This window comes from Balaenoptera borealis, assembly GCF_965194805.1.
Source record: "Balaenoptera borealis genome assembly, chromosome: 2".
Lineage (NCBI taxonomy): Eukaryota > Metazoa > Chordata > Mammalia > Artiodactyla > Balaenopteridae > Balaenoptera > Balaenoptera borealis.
Genome location: NC_138867.1, coordinates 64,160,322 through 64,173,833, shown reverse-complemented (window position 1 = coordinate 64,173,833; position 13,512 = coordinate 64,160,322). Strand labels below are relative to the sequence as shown.

The following is a 13,512-nucleotide window of genomic DNA, read 5'->3' as shown; positions in this document are numbered from 1 at the left end:
ATTGGTGTAAGTGAGGTGTTATTGTGTTACTGTCGATTTCCTCTTTTATAGCTTTTAGCATTTGCCTTATGTATTGAGGTGCTCCTATGTTGGGTGCATATATATTTATAATTGTTATATCTTCTTCTTGGATTGACCCCTTGATCATTGTGTAGTGTCCTTCCTTGTCTCTTGTAACATTCTTTATTTTAAAGTCTATTTTATCTGATATGAGTATTGCTACTCCAGCTTTCTTTTGATTTCCATTTGCATGGAATATCTTTTTCTATCCCCTCACTTTCAGTCTGTATGCGTCCCTAGGTCTGAAGTGGGTCTCTTGTAGACAGCATATATATGAGTCTTGTTTTTGTATCCATTCAGCGAACCTGTGTCTTTTTGTTGGAACATTTAATCCATTCACATTTAAGGTAATTATCAATTTGTATGTTCCTATGACCATTTTCTTAATTGTTATGGGTTTGTTTTTGTAGGTCCTTTTCTTCTTTTGTGTTTCCCACTTAGAGAAGTTCCTTTAGCATTTGTTTTTGAGCTGGTTTGGTGGTGCTGAATTCTCTTAGCTTTTGCTTGTCTGTAAAGAAATCTTTTGATTTCTCTGTCAAATCTGAATGAGATCCTTGCCGGGTAGAGCAATCTTCGTTGTAGGTTCTTCCCTTTCATCACTTTAAATATATCGTGCCACTCCTTTCTGACTTGTAGCGTTTCTGCTGAGAAATCAGCTATTAACCTTATGGGATTCCCTTGTATGTTATTTGGCATTTTTCCCTTGTTGCTTTCAGTAATTTTTCTTTGTTTTTAATTCTTGTCAATTTGATTACTATGTGTCTTGGTGTGTTTCTCCTTGGATTTATCCTGCCTGGGACTCTGCGCTTCCTGGACTTGGGTGGCTATTTCCTTTCCCATGTTAGGGAAGTTTTTGACTATAATCTCTTCAAATATTTTCTCGAGTCCTTTCTCTCTCTCTTCTCCTTGTGGGACCCCTATAATGCAAATGTTGGTGCGTTTAATGTTGTCCCAGAGGTCTCTTAGGCTGTCTTCATTTCTTTTCATTCTTTTTTCTTTATTCTGTTCTGCAGCAGTGAATTCCACCATTCTTTCTTCCAGGTCATTTATCCGTTCTTCTGCATCAGTCATTCTGCTATTGATTCCTTCTAGCTTATTTTTCATTTCAGTTATTGTATTGTTCATCTCTGCTTGTTTGTTCTTTAATTCTTCTAGGTGTTTGTTCTTTAATTCTTCTAGGTCTTTGTTAAACATTTCTTGCATCTTCTTGATCTTTGCCTCCATTCTTTTTCCGAGGTCCTGGATCATCATCACTATCGTCATTCTGAATTCTTTTTCTGGAAGGTTGCCTATCTCCACTTCATTTGGTTGTTTTTCTGGGGTTTTATCTTGTTCCTTCATCTGGTACATAGTCCTCTGCCTTTTCATTTTGTCTATGTGAATGTGGTTTTCATTCCATAGGCTGCAGGATTGTAGTTCTTCTTGCTTCTGCTGTCTGCCCTCTGGTGGATGAGGCTATCTAAGAGGCTTGTGTAAGCTTCCTGGTGGGAGGGACTGGTGGTGGGCAGAGCTGGCTGTTGCTCTGGTGGGCAGAGCTCAGTAAAACTTTAATCAGCTTGTCTGCTGATGGGTGGGGCTGAGTTCCCTCCCTGTTGGTTGTTTGGCCTTAGGCGGCCCAGCACTGGAGGCTACAGGCTCTTTGGTGCGGCTAATGGCGGACTCCGGGAGGGCTCACGCCAAGGAGTACGTCCCAGAACTTCTGCTGCCACTGTCCTTGTCCCTGCGGTGAGCCACAGCCACCCCCCACCTGTGCAGGAGACCCTCCAACACTAGCAGGTAGGTCTGGTTCAGTCTCCTATGGGGGGTCACTGCTCCTTCCCTATGGGACCTGATACACACACTACTTTGTGTGTGCCCTCCAAGAGTGGAGTCTCTGTTTCCCCTAGTCCTGTTGAAGTCTTGCAATGAAATCCCACTAGCCTTCAACTTCTGGTTTTCTGGGAATTCCTCCTCCCATTGCCGGACTCCCAGGTTAGGAAGCCTGATGTGGGGCTCAGAGCCTTCACTCCAGTGGGTCGTCTTCTGTGGTATAATTGTTCTCCAGTTTGTGAGTCACCCATCCAGCGGTTAAAGATTTGATTTTATTGTGATTTCACTCCTCCTACCATCTCATTATGGCTTCTCCTCTGTCTTTGGAAGTGGGATATCTCTTTTGGTGAGTTCCAATGTCTTCCTGTCGATGATTGTTCATCAGTTAGTCGTGATTCCGGTGCTCTCACAACAGGGAGTGAGTGCACGTCCTTCTACTCTGCCATCTTGAACCAATCTCCCTGTTTTATATTTTTGTACGTGTTTCCTATTAATAGAAGATAGCTAGATTGTTACATCTGCTTCTGCATTCAGCCTGTGCAATACAGTTGACCGTTGAACAACATGGATTTGAACTGTGAGGGTCCACTTGTGGATTTTGTTCACTAAATACATACTATGATGTTTCATGATCTGTGGATGAATCCCTGGATGTGGCCAACTGTAAAGTTATACTTACATTTTCAACTGCACAGGGGTTAATGCCCCTAACCCCCAGTTGTTGAAAGGTCAACTGTATATTGTTTTGGTAAAAGTCATTGAAGAACATCCAGCCTCACACAGATATGTAGTTGGAGAAGAGGGGGTTATTTTTATAGCCTTTTCATATAATTGTGGGCATTCTATTTTAATATTACACCAAGACTCAACACGTGATAATTTCTTAAAATTAGTTGTGTGGTGCTTGCACCCTGGTGATACTTGTGGGAGCCACTCCTAACCTATGGATCAGGTGGCCACTTTTTTTTTTTTTAAGGAAAAGTTGGTCACTGTCTTTTGAAATTATGCTTTATGTAAGGTAGAATAAGAAATGCAAATCATTATCTTCATTATACCCTTTTAAAAAATCAAGTCTTGAAAGTTTATAGAAGCTTCATCTAATCAAACACCAACATCTCATGTGCATAGAAATTGGAACACTTTTTCCTTGATAGATCCACACTTCATATTATGGCTACTTTTTTGAGGTAGGAAGTGAAAACTTAACAGTTTCTAACATAGTTCCTGGATAAATATTTGTTGAAACTATCTAATGTTTGTTAGACTGCTTTTATTCATTTCTTTCAAATTCTTATTTATGTCTATTACCTTATTTGAATAAGTGAGAAAAATGCCTTTTAGAAATGCCTTAAACTGGTACAGAAATAGAATTAAGCATTCATGTTTACACATATGTCCAATAAATTAGGCAACCACTTTATCTGCTTGTTCAGAATGTTTCAACATCATTAATCCATAATTTTATGTTTATCTGTTTTAAGATCCACACAGGTCTACAGCACCAAATAATCTGGCCCTGTCAGCCCAGCTGCATTCCTCTGGATGAAAAACTCCTGCCCCAGCTTCTAAAGGAAGTAGGCTACGCTACCCACATGGTCGGAAAATGGCACCTGGGAATGTACCGGAAAGAATGTCTTCCAACCCGCCGAGGATTTGATACCTACTTTGGTAAGGGAAATGCACATGTTTCTTTAACAACTCAGGCCAACTACAGCCCTCTCATAAAACACAGCCAAGTGTAATCAAATGAAACAACTGGAAACTTGAACACAGAGTGAATCAGTCAGCACTGCCGTGGGGCCACTGTCTAATACCACCACCATAAACATGGCTGTGCACTCAGCTCATGATGGGACAGGCAGTTATCTTTGCCAGGGTTCAACGTGCCACGTAGGGGCCTTTGAAGAGTCTGCTACCTCCAAGTCAGAGACCACTCTATTCTTAGAGAACCTTATTACCAAAAGGGGATACATACTGATTTTTAAAAAAAATTCCAGGCAAAACCCAATACAAGAATATTTCCTTCACAAAGGTTCAGGATATTTTTTTCTCCTCGTGAATTGTGTTCAAAGGTTTTATTTTGTTTTGTATTTCCTGGAGATGGTAAACAAGACTCTTTTCCAATTGGCATCCTTCTTTCCTTCTGTGAGATCTGTTTTTGAAATGACTAGATTGGGGAAGATAGATCAAATAAAGAAAATGGGAGGGTAAATAACAAATGGTAAGAGGAAAGATACCAAATAATAAGTATTTAATGGCTTTGATAGCCCTATAAAAATAAATGTAAAGCCTACAGTTTGAAAAAAAATGCTCTCTTTAAACCTGTTACAAACCATTTCTTAACAATCTATCTATTTATCTTGCCAGGGGCTACATAGCTTTCTGTCAAGTTCTTTTCATATTTTGCTTTGTTTTTTTAATTGGGGTGTAGCTGTTTTACAATGTTGTATTAGTTTCTACTGTACAGTGAAGTGAAGTAGAGTTCCCTGTGCTATACAGCAGGTTCTTATTAGATATCTATTTTATACATATTAGTGTATATACCTCAATCCCAATCTCCCAGTTCATCCCACCTCCCATCCCCAACTTTCCCCCTCATATTTTGCTTTCCATCTAGCTATTCTGTTTTATCTGTCTAGCTGTTTATCTCCCTACCTACCTCCCATTTGTCTCTTCATTTATTTGCAAACTGCCATATCCAAAAAGGAACACACAATGAAGATAAATTTTTTAAAAATAAATAGAATTAAAAAATCAGGGTGAGAGGAGATGGAGTCAAGATGGCAGTATGGGAAGAAGTGGAGTTAGTGTCTCCCCACAACTAGGGCGCCTGCTGGCCACTGGTGGGGGACTCTGACACCCAAGGAGACAGGAGGAACCCCAGAGTGAACCGGTAGGACGTAAGGGGACTGAAGGGGGAGGAGAAGTGGAGGCCAGACAGGATTAGCGTCCCTGAGGCCAGGGAGATTAGGAGAGGCAGGCAGGAGGGGCCCTCTGGGAGAAGCAGGAGAGGAGTGGAGGGTGATTGCCCTGCTCACTTGGGCCCAGGGAGCCTGCTGAGCTCCCAGACCGATCCCCTGCCCTCCAAAGCCCCCTCCAGGCTGCATAGGTTCTTGGGGGCATAGGAGGGAGGCTGGGGAGATCAGGAGAGGCAGGCAGGAGGGGCCCTCCCAGACCGGAAGAGCAGGAGAGGAGAGGAGGGTGTTTGCCCTGCCCACTCGAGCCCAGGAAGCCTGCTGGCTTCCAGGTGATGTCCCCTGCCCTCTGAGACCAGGGCTGGGGGGCACACCTGGGCCCCTTCTGTTCCTTGAGCCTAACACCGCCCCCCCCCGCCCACCCCCCCTCCAGGGCCTTTTCCAGCCCTATGGGTCCTGAGCATCAGCCCCGCCCACCACCCAAACCTCACCCTTGCTTAGGCCCCGCCCTCCACAGCCAAGGCCTCCCCCCCCACTTTCTTTTCCCTCCTCCTCTTTTTTTTACTATTGTGGTACTGTTGTACATTCCAGTTGTTGATTTATCTATATTTTTATTTTTATATTCTTCCTATCTGTTAGTTTTCTAGCCTAATTTTATTTTTTACTTTGTTATTGTTTTTTGGTTTTTCTTTTTTTTTTTGCGCCTCCCCAGGTGGCTTGCAGGATCTTGATTCACAAGCCCAGGGTCAGGCCGAAGCTCCTGTGGTGGGAGCTCTGAGTCCGAACCACTGGACTAACAGGGAACCTCAGACCATGGGGAATATTCATCAGAGTGAGGTCTCACAGAGTTCCTCATCTCAGGCAAGACCCAGCTCTACCCAATAGCCTACTAACCCCAGTGTTGGAAGCATCAGGTCAAATAACCAGTAAGACAGGAACACAATCCCACTTACTGAAAAAAAAAAAAAAAAAAGAGATGGCTAAAAAATATGTCACAGATGAAGGAGCAAGGTAAAAACCTATAAGGCCAAATAAATGAAGAGGAAATAGGCAAGCTACCTGAAAAAGAATTCAGAGTAATGATAGTAAAGATGATCCAGAATCTTGGAAATAGAATGGAGGCACGGATTGACAAAATACAAGAAATGTTTAGCAAAGGTCTAGAAGAACTAAAAACAAACAAACAGAGATGAACAACACGATAACTGAAATGAAAAATACACTAGAAGAGGGCTTCCCTGGTGGCACAGTGGTTGGGAGTCTGCCTGCCGGTGCAGGGGACACGGGTTCGAGCCCTGGTCTGGGAGGATCCCACATGCCGCGGAGCGACTGGGCCCGTGAGCCACAATTACTGAGCCTGCGCGTTTGGAGCCTGTGCTCCGCAACAAGAGAGGCCACTATAGTGAGAGGCCCGCGCACCGCGATGAAGAGTGGCCCCCGCTTGCCACAACTAGAGAAAGCCCTCGCACAGAAATGAAGACCCAACTCTGCCATAAATAAATAAATAAATAAATTTAAAAAAAAAAAAAGAAAAAAAAAGAAAAAGATGTTCACATTTGTATTCACTAAAAAAAAAAAAAAAATACACTAGAAGGAATCAGTAACAATAACTGAGGCAGAAGAACGAATAAGTGAGCTGGAAGACAAAATGGTGGAAGTAACTGCCAAGGAGCAGAATAAAGAAAAAAGAATGAAAAGAGTTGAAGACAATCTCAGAGACCTCTGGGGCAACACTAAACGCACAAACATTCTAATCATAGGGGTTCCAGAAGAAGAGAAAAAGAAAGGGTCTGAGAAAATATTTGAAGAGATTATAGTTGAAAACTTCCCTAACATGGGAGAGGAAATAGTCACCCAAGTCCAGGAAGCACAGAGAGTCCCATACAGGTTAAACCCTAGGAAAAACACACCAAGACACATATTAATCAAATTAACAAAAATTAAATTCAAAGAAAAAATATTAAAAGCTGCAAGGGAAAAACAAAAAATAACATACAAAGGAATCCCAATAAGGTAATCTGCTGATTTTTCAGTGGAAACTCTGCAGGCCAGAAGGGAGTGGAAGGATATACTTAAAGTGGTGAAAGAGAAAAACCTACAACCAAGATTACTCTACCCAGCAAGGATCTCATTCAGATTTGATGGAGAAGACAAAAGCTTTTCAGACAAGCAAAAGCTAAGAGAATTCAGCACCAGCAAACCAGTTTTACAACAAATGCTGAAGAAACTTCTCTAAGCGGGAAACACAGGAGAAGAAGACCCACAAAAAACAAACCTAAAACAATTAAGAAAATGGTAATAGGAACATACATATCAATAATAACCTTGAATGTAAATGGATTAAATGCCACAACCAAAAGACATATACTGGCTGAATGGATACAAAGACAAGACCCATATATATGCTGTCTACAACAGACCCACTTCAGACTTAGGGACACGTGCAGACTGAAAGTGAAGCGATGGAAAAAGATATTCCATGCAAATGGAAATCAAAAGAAAGCTGGATTAGCAATACTCGTATAAGATAAAATAGACTTTAAAATAAAGACTGGTACAAGAGGTAAGGAGGGACACTACATAAGGATCAAAGGAGCAATCCAAGAAGAAGATATAACAATTATAAATGTTTATGCACCCGACATAGGAGCACCTCAATATATAAGGCAAATGCTAACAACCATGAAAGGAGAAATCGACAGTAACACAACAATAATAGGGGACTTTAACATCCCACTTACACCAATGGACAGATCATCCAAAAAGAAAATTAATAAGGAAACACAAGCTTTAAATGACACAATAGTTCAGATCTAATTGATATTTATAGAACATTCCACCCAAAAGTGGCAGAATATACTTTCTTCTCAAGTGCACATGGAACATTCTCCAGGATAGATCACATCTTGGGTCACAAATCAAGCCTTGGAAAATTTAAGAAAATTGAAATCGTATTAAGCATCTTTTCTGACCACAATGCTGTGAGACTGGAAATCAATTACAGGAAAAAAACTGTAAAAAACACAAATACATGGAGGCTAAACAGTACGCTACTAAATAATCAAGAGATCACTGAAGAAATCAAAGAAGAAATCAAAAAATACATAGAAACAAATGACAATGAAAACATGGCGACCCAAACCTATGGGACGCAGCAAAAGCAGTTATAAGAGGGAAGTTTATAGCAATACAATCTTATCTCAAGAAAAATGAAAAATCTCAAACACTCTAACCCTACACTTAAAACAACTAAAGAAAAAAAGAACAAAGAAAACCCCAAAGTTAGCAGAAGGAAAAAAATCATAAAGATCAGAGCAGATATAAATGAAGTAGAAACAAAGAAAGCAATAACAAAGATCAATAAAACTAAAAGCTGGTTCTCTGAGAAGATAAAATTGGTAAACTCTTAGCCAGGCTCATCAAGAAAAAAAGGGAGAGGTTGCAAATCAATAAACTTAGAAATGAAAAAGGAGAAATGACAACTGACACTGCAGAAATGCAAAGGATTATAAGAGACTACTACAAACAACTATATGCCAAAAAAATGGACAACCACGAAGAAATGGACAAATTCTTGGAAAGGTACAATTTTCCAAAACTGAACCAGGAAGAATTAGAAAATATAAACAGTCCTATCACAAGTAAACAAAAGTCCAGGACCAGATGGCTTCACAGGTGAATTCTATCAAACATTTAGAGAAGAGCTAACACCCATCCCTCTCAAACTCTTCCAAAAAATTGCAGAGGAAGGAATACTCCCAAACTCATTCTATGAGGCCACTATCACCCTGATACCAAAACCAGACAAAGATACTACAAAAAAAGAAAATTACAGACCAATATCACTGATGAACATAGATGCAAAAATCCTGAACAAATAGTAGCAAACATAATCCAACAGCACGTTAGAAGGATCATACACCATGATCAAGTGGGATTTATCCCTGGGATGCAAGGATTCCTCAATATGCGCAAATTAATGTGATACACCACATTAACAAATTTAGGAATAAAAACCATATGATCATCTCAATAGATGCAGAAAAAGCTTTTGACAAAGTTCAACACCCATTTATGATAAAAAAAAAAACTCTCTGGAAAATGGGCATAGAGGGAACCTACCTCAACATAATAAAGGTCATATATGACAAACCCACAGCAAGCATCATACTCAGTGGTGAAAGCATTTCCACTAAGATCAGGAACAAGACAAGGATGTCCACTCTCACCACTGTTATTCAACATAGTTTTGGAAGTCCTAGCCACAGCAATCAGAGAAGAAAAAGAAATAAAAGGAATACAAATAGGAAAAGAAGAAGTAAAACTGTCACTGTTTGCAGATGACATGATACTATACATAGAAAATCCTAAAGGTACCACCAGAAAGCTACTAGAACTAATCAATGAATTTGGTAAGGTTGCAGGATACAAAATTAATGCACAGAAATCTCTGGCATTCCTATACACCAACAATGAAAAATCTGAAAGAGAAATTAAGGAAACACTCCCATTTACCATGCAACAAAAAGAATAAAATACCTAGGAATAAACCTACTTAAGGAGGCAAAAGACTTGTACTCAGAAAACTATAAAACACTGATGAAGGAAATCAAAGATGACATAAACAGATGGAGAACTGTACCATGTTCTTGGATTGGAAGAATCAATATTGTAAAAATGCCTATACCACCCAAAGCAATCTACAGATTCACTGCAATCCCTGTCAAACTGCCAATGGCATTCTTCACAGAATTAGAACAAAAAATTTTACAGTTCATATGGAAACACAAAAGACCCTGAAAAGCCAAAGCAATCTTGAGAAAGCAAAATGGAGTTGGAGGAATCAGGCTCCCCAGCTTCAAATTATACCACAAAGCTACAGTAATCAGGACAGTATGGTACTGGCATGAAAACAGAAATATAGATCAATGGTACAAGATAGAATGCCCAGAGATAAACCCACAGACGTGTGGGCACCTAATTTATGACAAAGGAGGCAAGAACACACAATGGAGAAAAGACAGCCTCTTCAGTAAGTGGTGCTGGGAAAACTGGACAGCTATTAGAACACTCCCTAACACCATACACGAAAATAAACTCCAAGTGGATTAAAGACTTGAATGTAAGACCAGACTTAGAGGAAAACATAGGAAAAACACTCTTTGACATAAACCACAGCAAGATCTTTTTGACCCACCTCCTAGAGTAACAGAAATAAAAACAAAAATAAACAAATGGGACTTAATTAAACTTAAAACCTTTTACACAGTGAAGGAAACCATAAATAAGACAAAAATACAAGCCTCAGAATGGGAGAAAATATTTGCAAATGAAACAACAGACAAAGGATTAATCTCCAAAATATACAAACAGCTCATGGAGCTCAATATCAAAAAAACAAACAATCCAGTTAAAAAATGGGTGGATGACCTAAATAGACATTTCACCAAGGAAGACATACAGTTGGCCAAGAGGCACATGAAAAGATGCTCAACATCACTAAGTATTAGAGAAATGCAAATCAAAACTACAATGAGGTATCACCTCATGCCGGTCAGAATGGCCATTATCAAAAAATCTAGAAACAATAAATGCTAGAAAGGGTGTGGTGAAAAGGGAACCCTCCTGCACTGTTGGTGGGAATGTAAATTGATACAACCACTATGAAAAACAGTATGGAGGCTCCTTAAAAAACTAAAAATAGAATTACCATATTCCACTACTGGGCATATACCCTGCGAAAACTGTAATTCAAAAAGAGACATGTACCACAATGTTCATTGCAGCACTATTTACAGTAGCCAGGACATGGAACCAACCTAAATGTCCATCGACAGATGAATGGATAAAGAAGATATGGCACATATATACAATGGAATATTACTCAGCCATAAAAAGCAACGAAATTGAATTATTTGTAGTGAGGTGGATGGACCTAGAGTCTGTCATACAGAGTGAAGTAAGTCAGAAAGAGAAAAACAAATACTGTATGCTAACACATATATATGGAATCTGAAAAAAAAAGTGGTACTGATGAACCTAGTTGCAGGGCAGGAACAAAGAGGTAGACATAGAAAATGGACTTGAGGACATGGGGTGGGAGGGCGAAGCTGGGGCGAAGTGAGAGTAGCATCGACATATATACACTACTGAATGTAAAATAGATAGCTGGTGGGAAGCAGCCACATAGCACAGGGAGATCAGCTCGGTGCTTTGCGATGACCTAGAGGGGTGGGATAGGGAGGATGGGAGGGAGGCTCAAGAGGGAGGGGATATGGGGACATGTGTATGCATATGGCTGATTCACTTTGTTGTGCAACAGAAACTAACACAGTATTTTGAAATAATTATACTCCAATAAAGATCTATTTTTTAAAAATCAGGATGAATAGAAAAAGATGGAATAGTTGCTTGGCACCGAGTTATTAAAAAAAAAAAAAAAAAACCTGCCTGGCTGTAGCAGACCTCACATTCAACTCTGAGATTTGGGACTTCTTATGTTCAAAGCAAAAAAAAAAAAAAAAAAAGCAGTCTATAAGAGTCACATTATTTATAAGTTAAATGGAAACCAGATGTTCAGGAAGAGTAAAGCATTTTCTGGCTCTTAGACCTGAGAGAAATTTCTCCTTTGGGAGAAGGTAAGGTGACAGCATCCTCAAAAACATCATTTTAGTAATAAAATGGTGGTTGTCTTATAGATGTTTCTTGAGACATTCTCTTTTATTCAAGCTAGGACCAGAGCACCAAAGTACCTTTCAGTTCAAGTGATTATATGGGGCCCACACAGTGCAGTTGAAGCTCACAGCTCTATAGTGCCTAGCTGGAACCAAAGTTTAAGTCGAGATGTAAGGACATCCAGACGTGACACCGTGTGCCCCACTCCCATCTGGGTTCTCTAGCAGACATTGCTTAATCAATAATGCATTCTTTCTTGATGAATCTGGATATATCCTCAGTACCCTCAAATAGCTGTTAAAAACAGGACTTGGGTGTAAGACCTCTTTGTCATCTTGGAAATTCTAGAGGAAAAAACAGCCTCTATATCCTTTGACAATTTTCAATCAGGCCTTGGCTTAACGATGGGTCGATACCTGTACCCTGGCAGCTGGAAGGATATTTTAATTGTTTTTATTAAAAACCAAATTTTAGGGCTTCCCTGGTGGCGCAGTGGTTGAGAGTCTGCCTGCTAATGCAGGGGACACGGGTTCGAGCCCTGGTCTGGGAAGATCCCACATGCCGCGGAGCAACTAGGCCCGTGAGCCACGACTACTGAGCCTGCGCGTCTGGAGCCTGTGCTCCGCAACAAGAGAGGCCGCGACAGTGAGAGGCCCGCGCACCGCGATGAAGAGTGGCCCCCGCTTGCCACAACTAGAGAAAGCCCTCGCACAGAAATGAAGACCCAACACAGCTATAAATAAATAAATTAATTAATTAATTAAAATGAATAATGCTTTAAAAAAAAAAACCAAATTTTATATTTTAAAATTATATATTTAAACCAAATTATATATTTAAAAAATCAGTTGGACAGAGGTGGAAATAATATCCTTTTATGAGGATTAAGAAGCCTAGCTGGATTTAGACAGACAGGCACCCCACCACACATCCATGGATGGGAGGCTTGCAGAGAAGGAGGGCATGATGAGCATGCGGTTGTTGTCACTGTTATGACTCAGAGGTTCTGTTAAAGAGCAGATGACCGTGGGCCTGGTTGCACAACTCTGAGTACACTAAGAACCACTGAACTGTACAACATAAATGAGTGATTTGTATGATATGTGAATTATTCTCAATAAAGCTGTTAAATACAGCAGTCAGAGATTTAATGGTTCAAAACGTAGTTTCTCATTTTTCCCCAAAAAGCATCGGCTGCCATCTTCTTTAGACTCAACATGTAAGTTCAAATTTGTGAATCATTGTTATGAGAAAGTTCTGTGTGACTGTCACATGGTTGCTTGGTATTAGTTTGCCCAAGTATGTGAATAGATAGTTCTGTTATGTGAATAAAGAGTTCAATTGGAATCCTGTTTGTACTAACTTTTTAATATTTATGGTTTATGCATCTTTTTATCAAGTATATCCTCTGCATGTATTTCCCCAAATGATAGAAAACAGTTTATTCTTACAGATAAAGAAACTGAAGTGATTCTTCAAGGCGTTAGCAGCAGTTACTAACCCCAAATAGAACACCAGTGTCCTGACCCCTTTAATTACCCATATAAGGACTGAAATTATTTTCATGGATACATTTGTTTTTTGATTACATATTAATTAGCAAACACATTGGCTTTCCCTTTCTGTTATACATGTAGGAGAAAAGATTACCATTTAAAGAGTTACTTAAAACTAGGATATTCATTGTATTTAGGACCTTGAATTTACTGAATCATGGAAAAGGAGGAAATTAATTAAAAATGAATTCATTTACTAGGTAAGGTATGTAGGGCTTTTAATTGTGATTATAAGAAATATTTAGAACTGGGGAAAGAGTTAGGCCAATTTTATTATCTTCATTTTAATGTTAATAAGCAGTGTTTGTCAGGAGATAACTCAGAGGCCAGCACAGTTATTTCTTTTGAAAAGCTTTATCGAGGTGTAATTCACATACCATATAATTCACCCCATTAAAATGTACAATTCATTGATTTTTAAATAAATTCACAGGGTTGTACCACTGTCACTACAATCCAAATGTAGAACATTTCCATCACCCCAAAAAAGAAACCCC

General features: G+C 39.6%; 1 protein-coding gene across 2 annotated transcripts in view; it reads left to right on the top strand.

The window, feature by feature from the left end:
* The window catches only part of ARSB (arylsulfatase B), a 177,373-nt gene that overhangs the window by 16,745 nt on the left and 147,116 nt on the right, over positions 1–13,512 (top strand). For both annotated transcript variants that reach the window (XM_082377514.1, XM_082377515.1), the window contains exon 2: positions 3,351–3,537. In XM_082377514.1, coding sequence (XP_082233640.1) covers positions 3,351–3,537 — 187 coding nt within the window. The remainder of the gene's footprint in view (positions 1–3,350; positions 3,538–13,512) is intronic.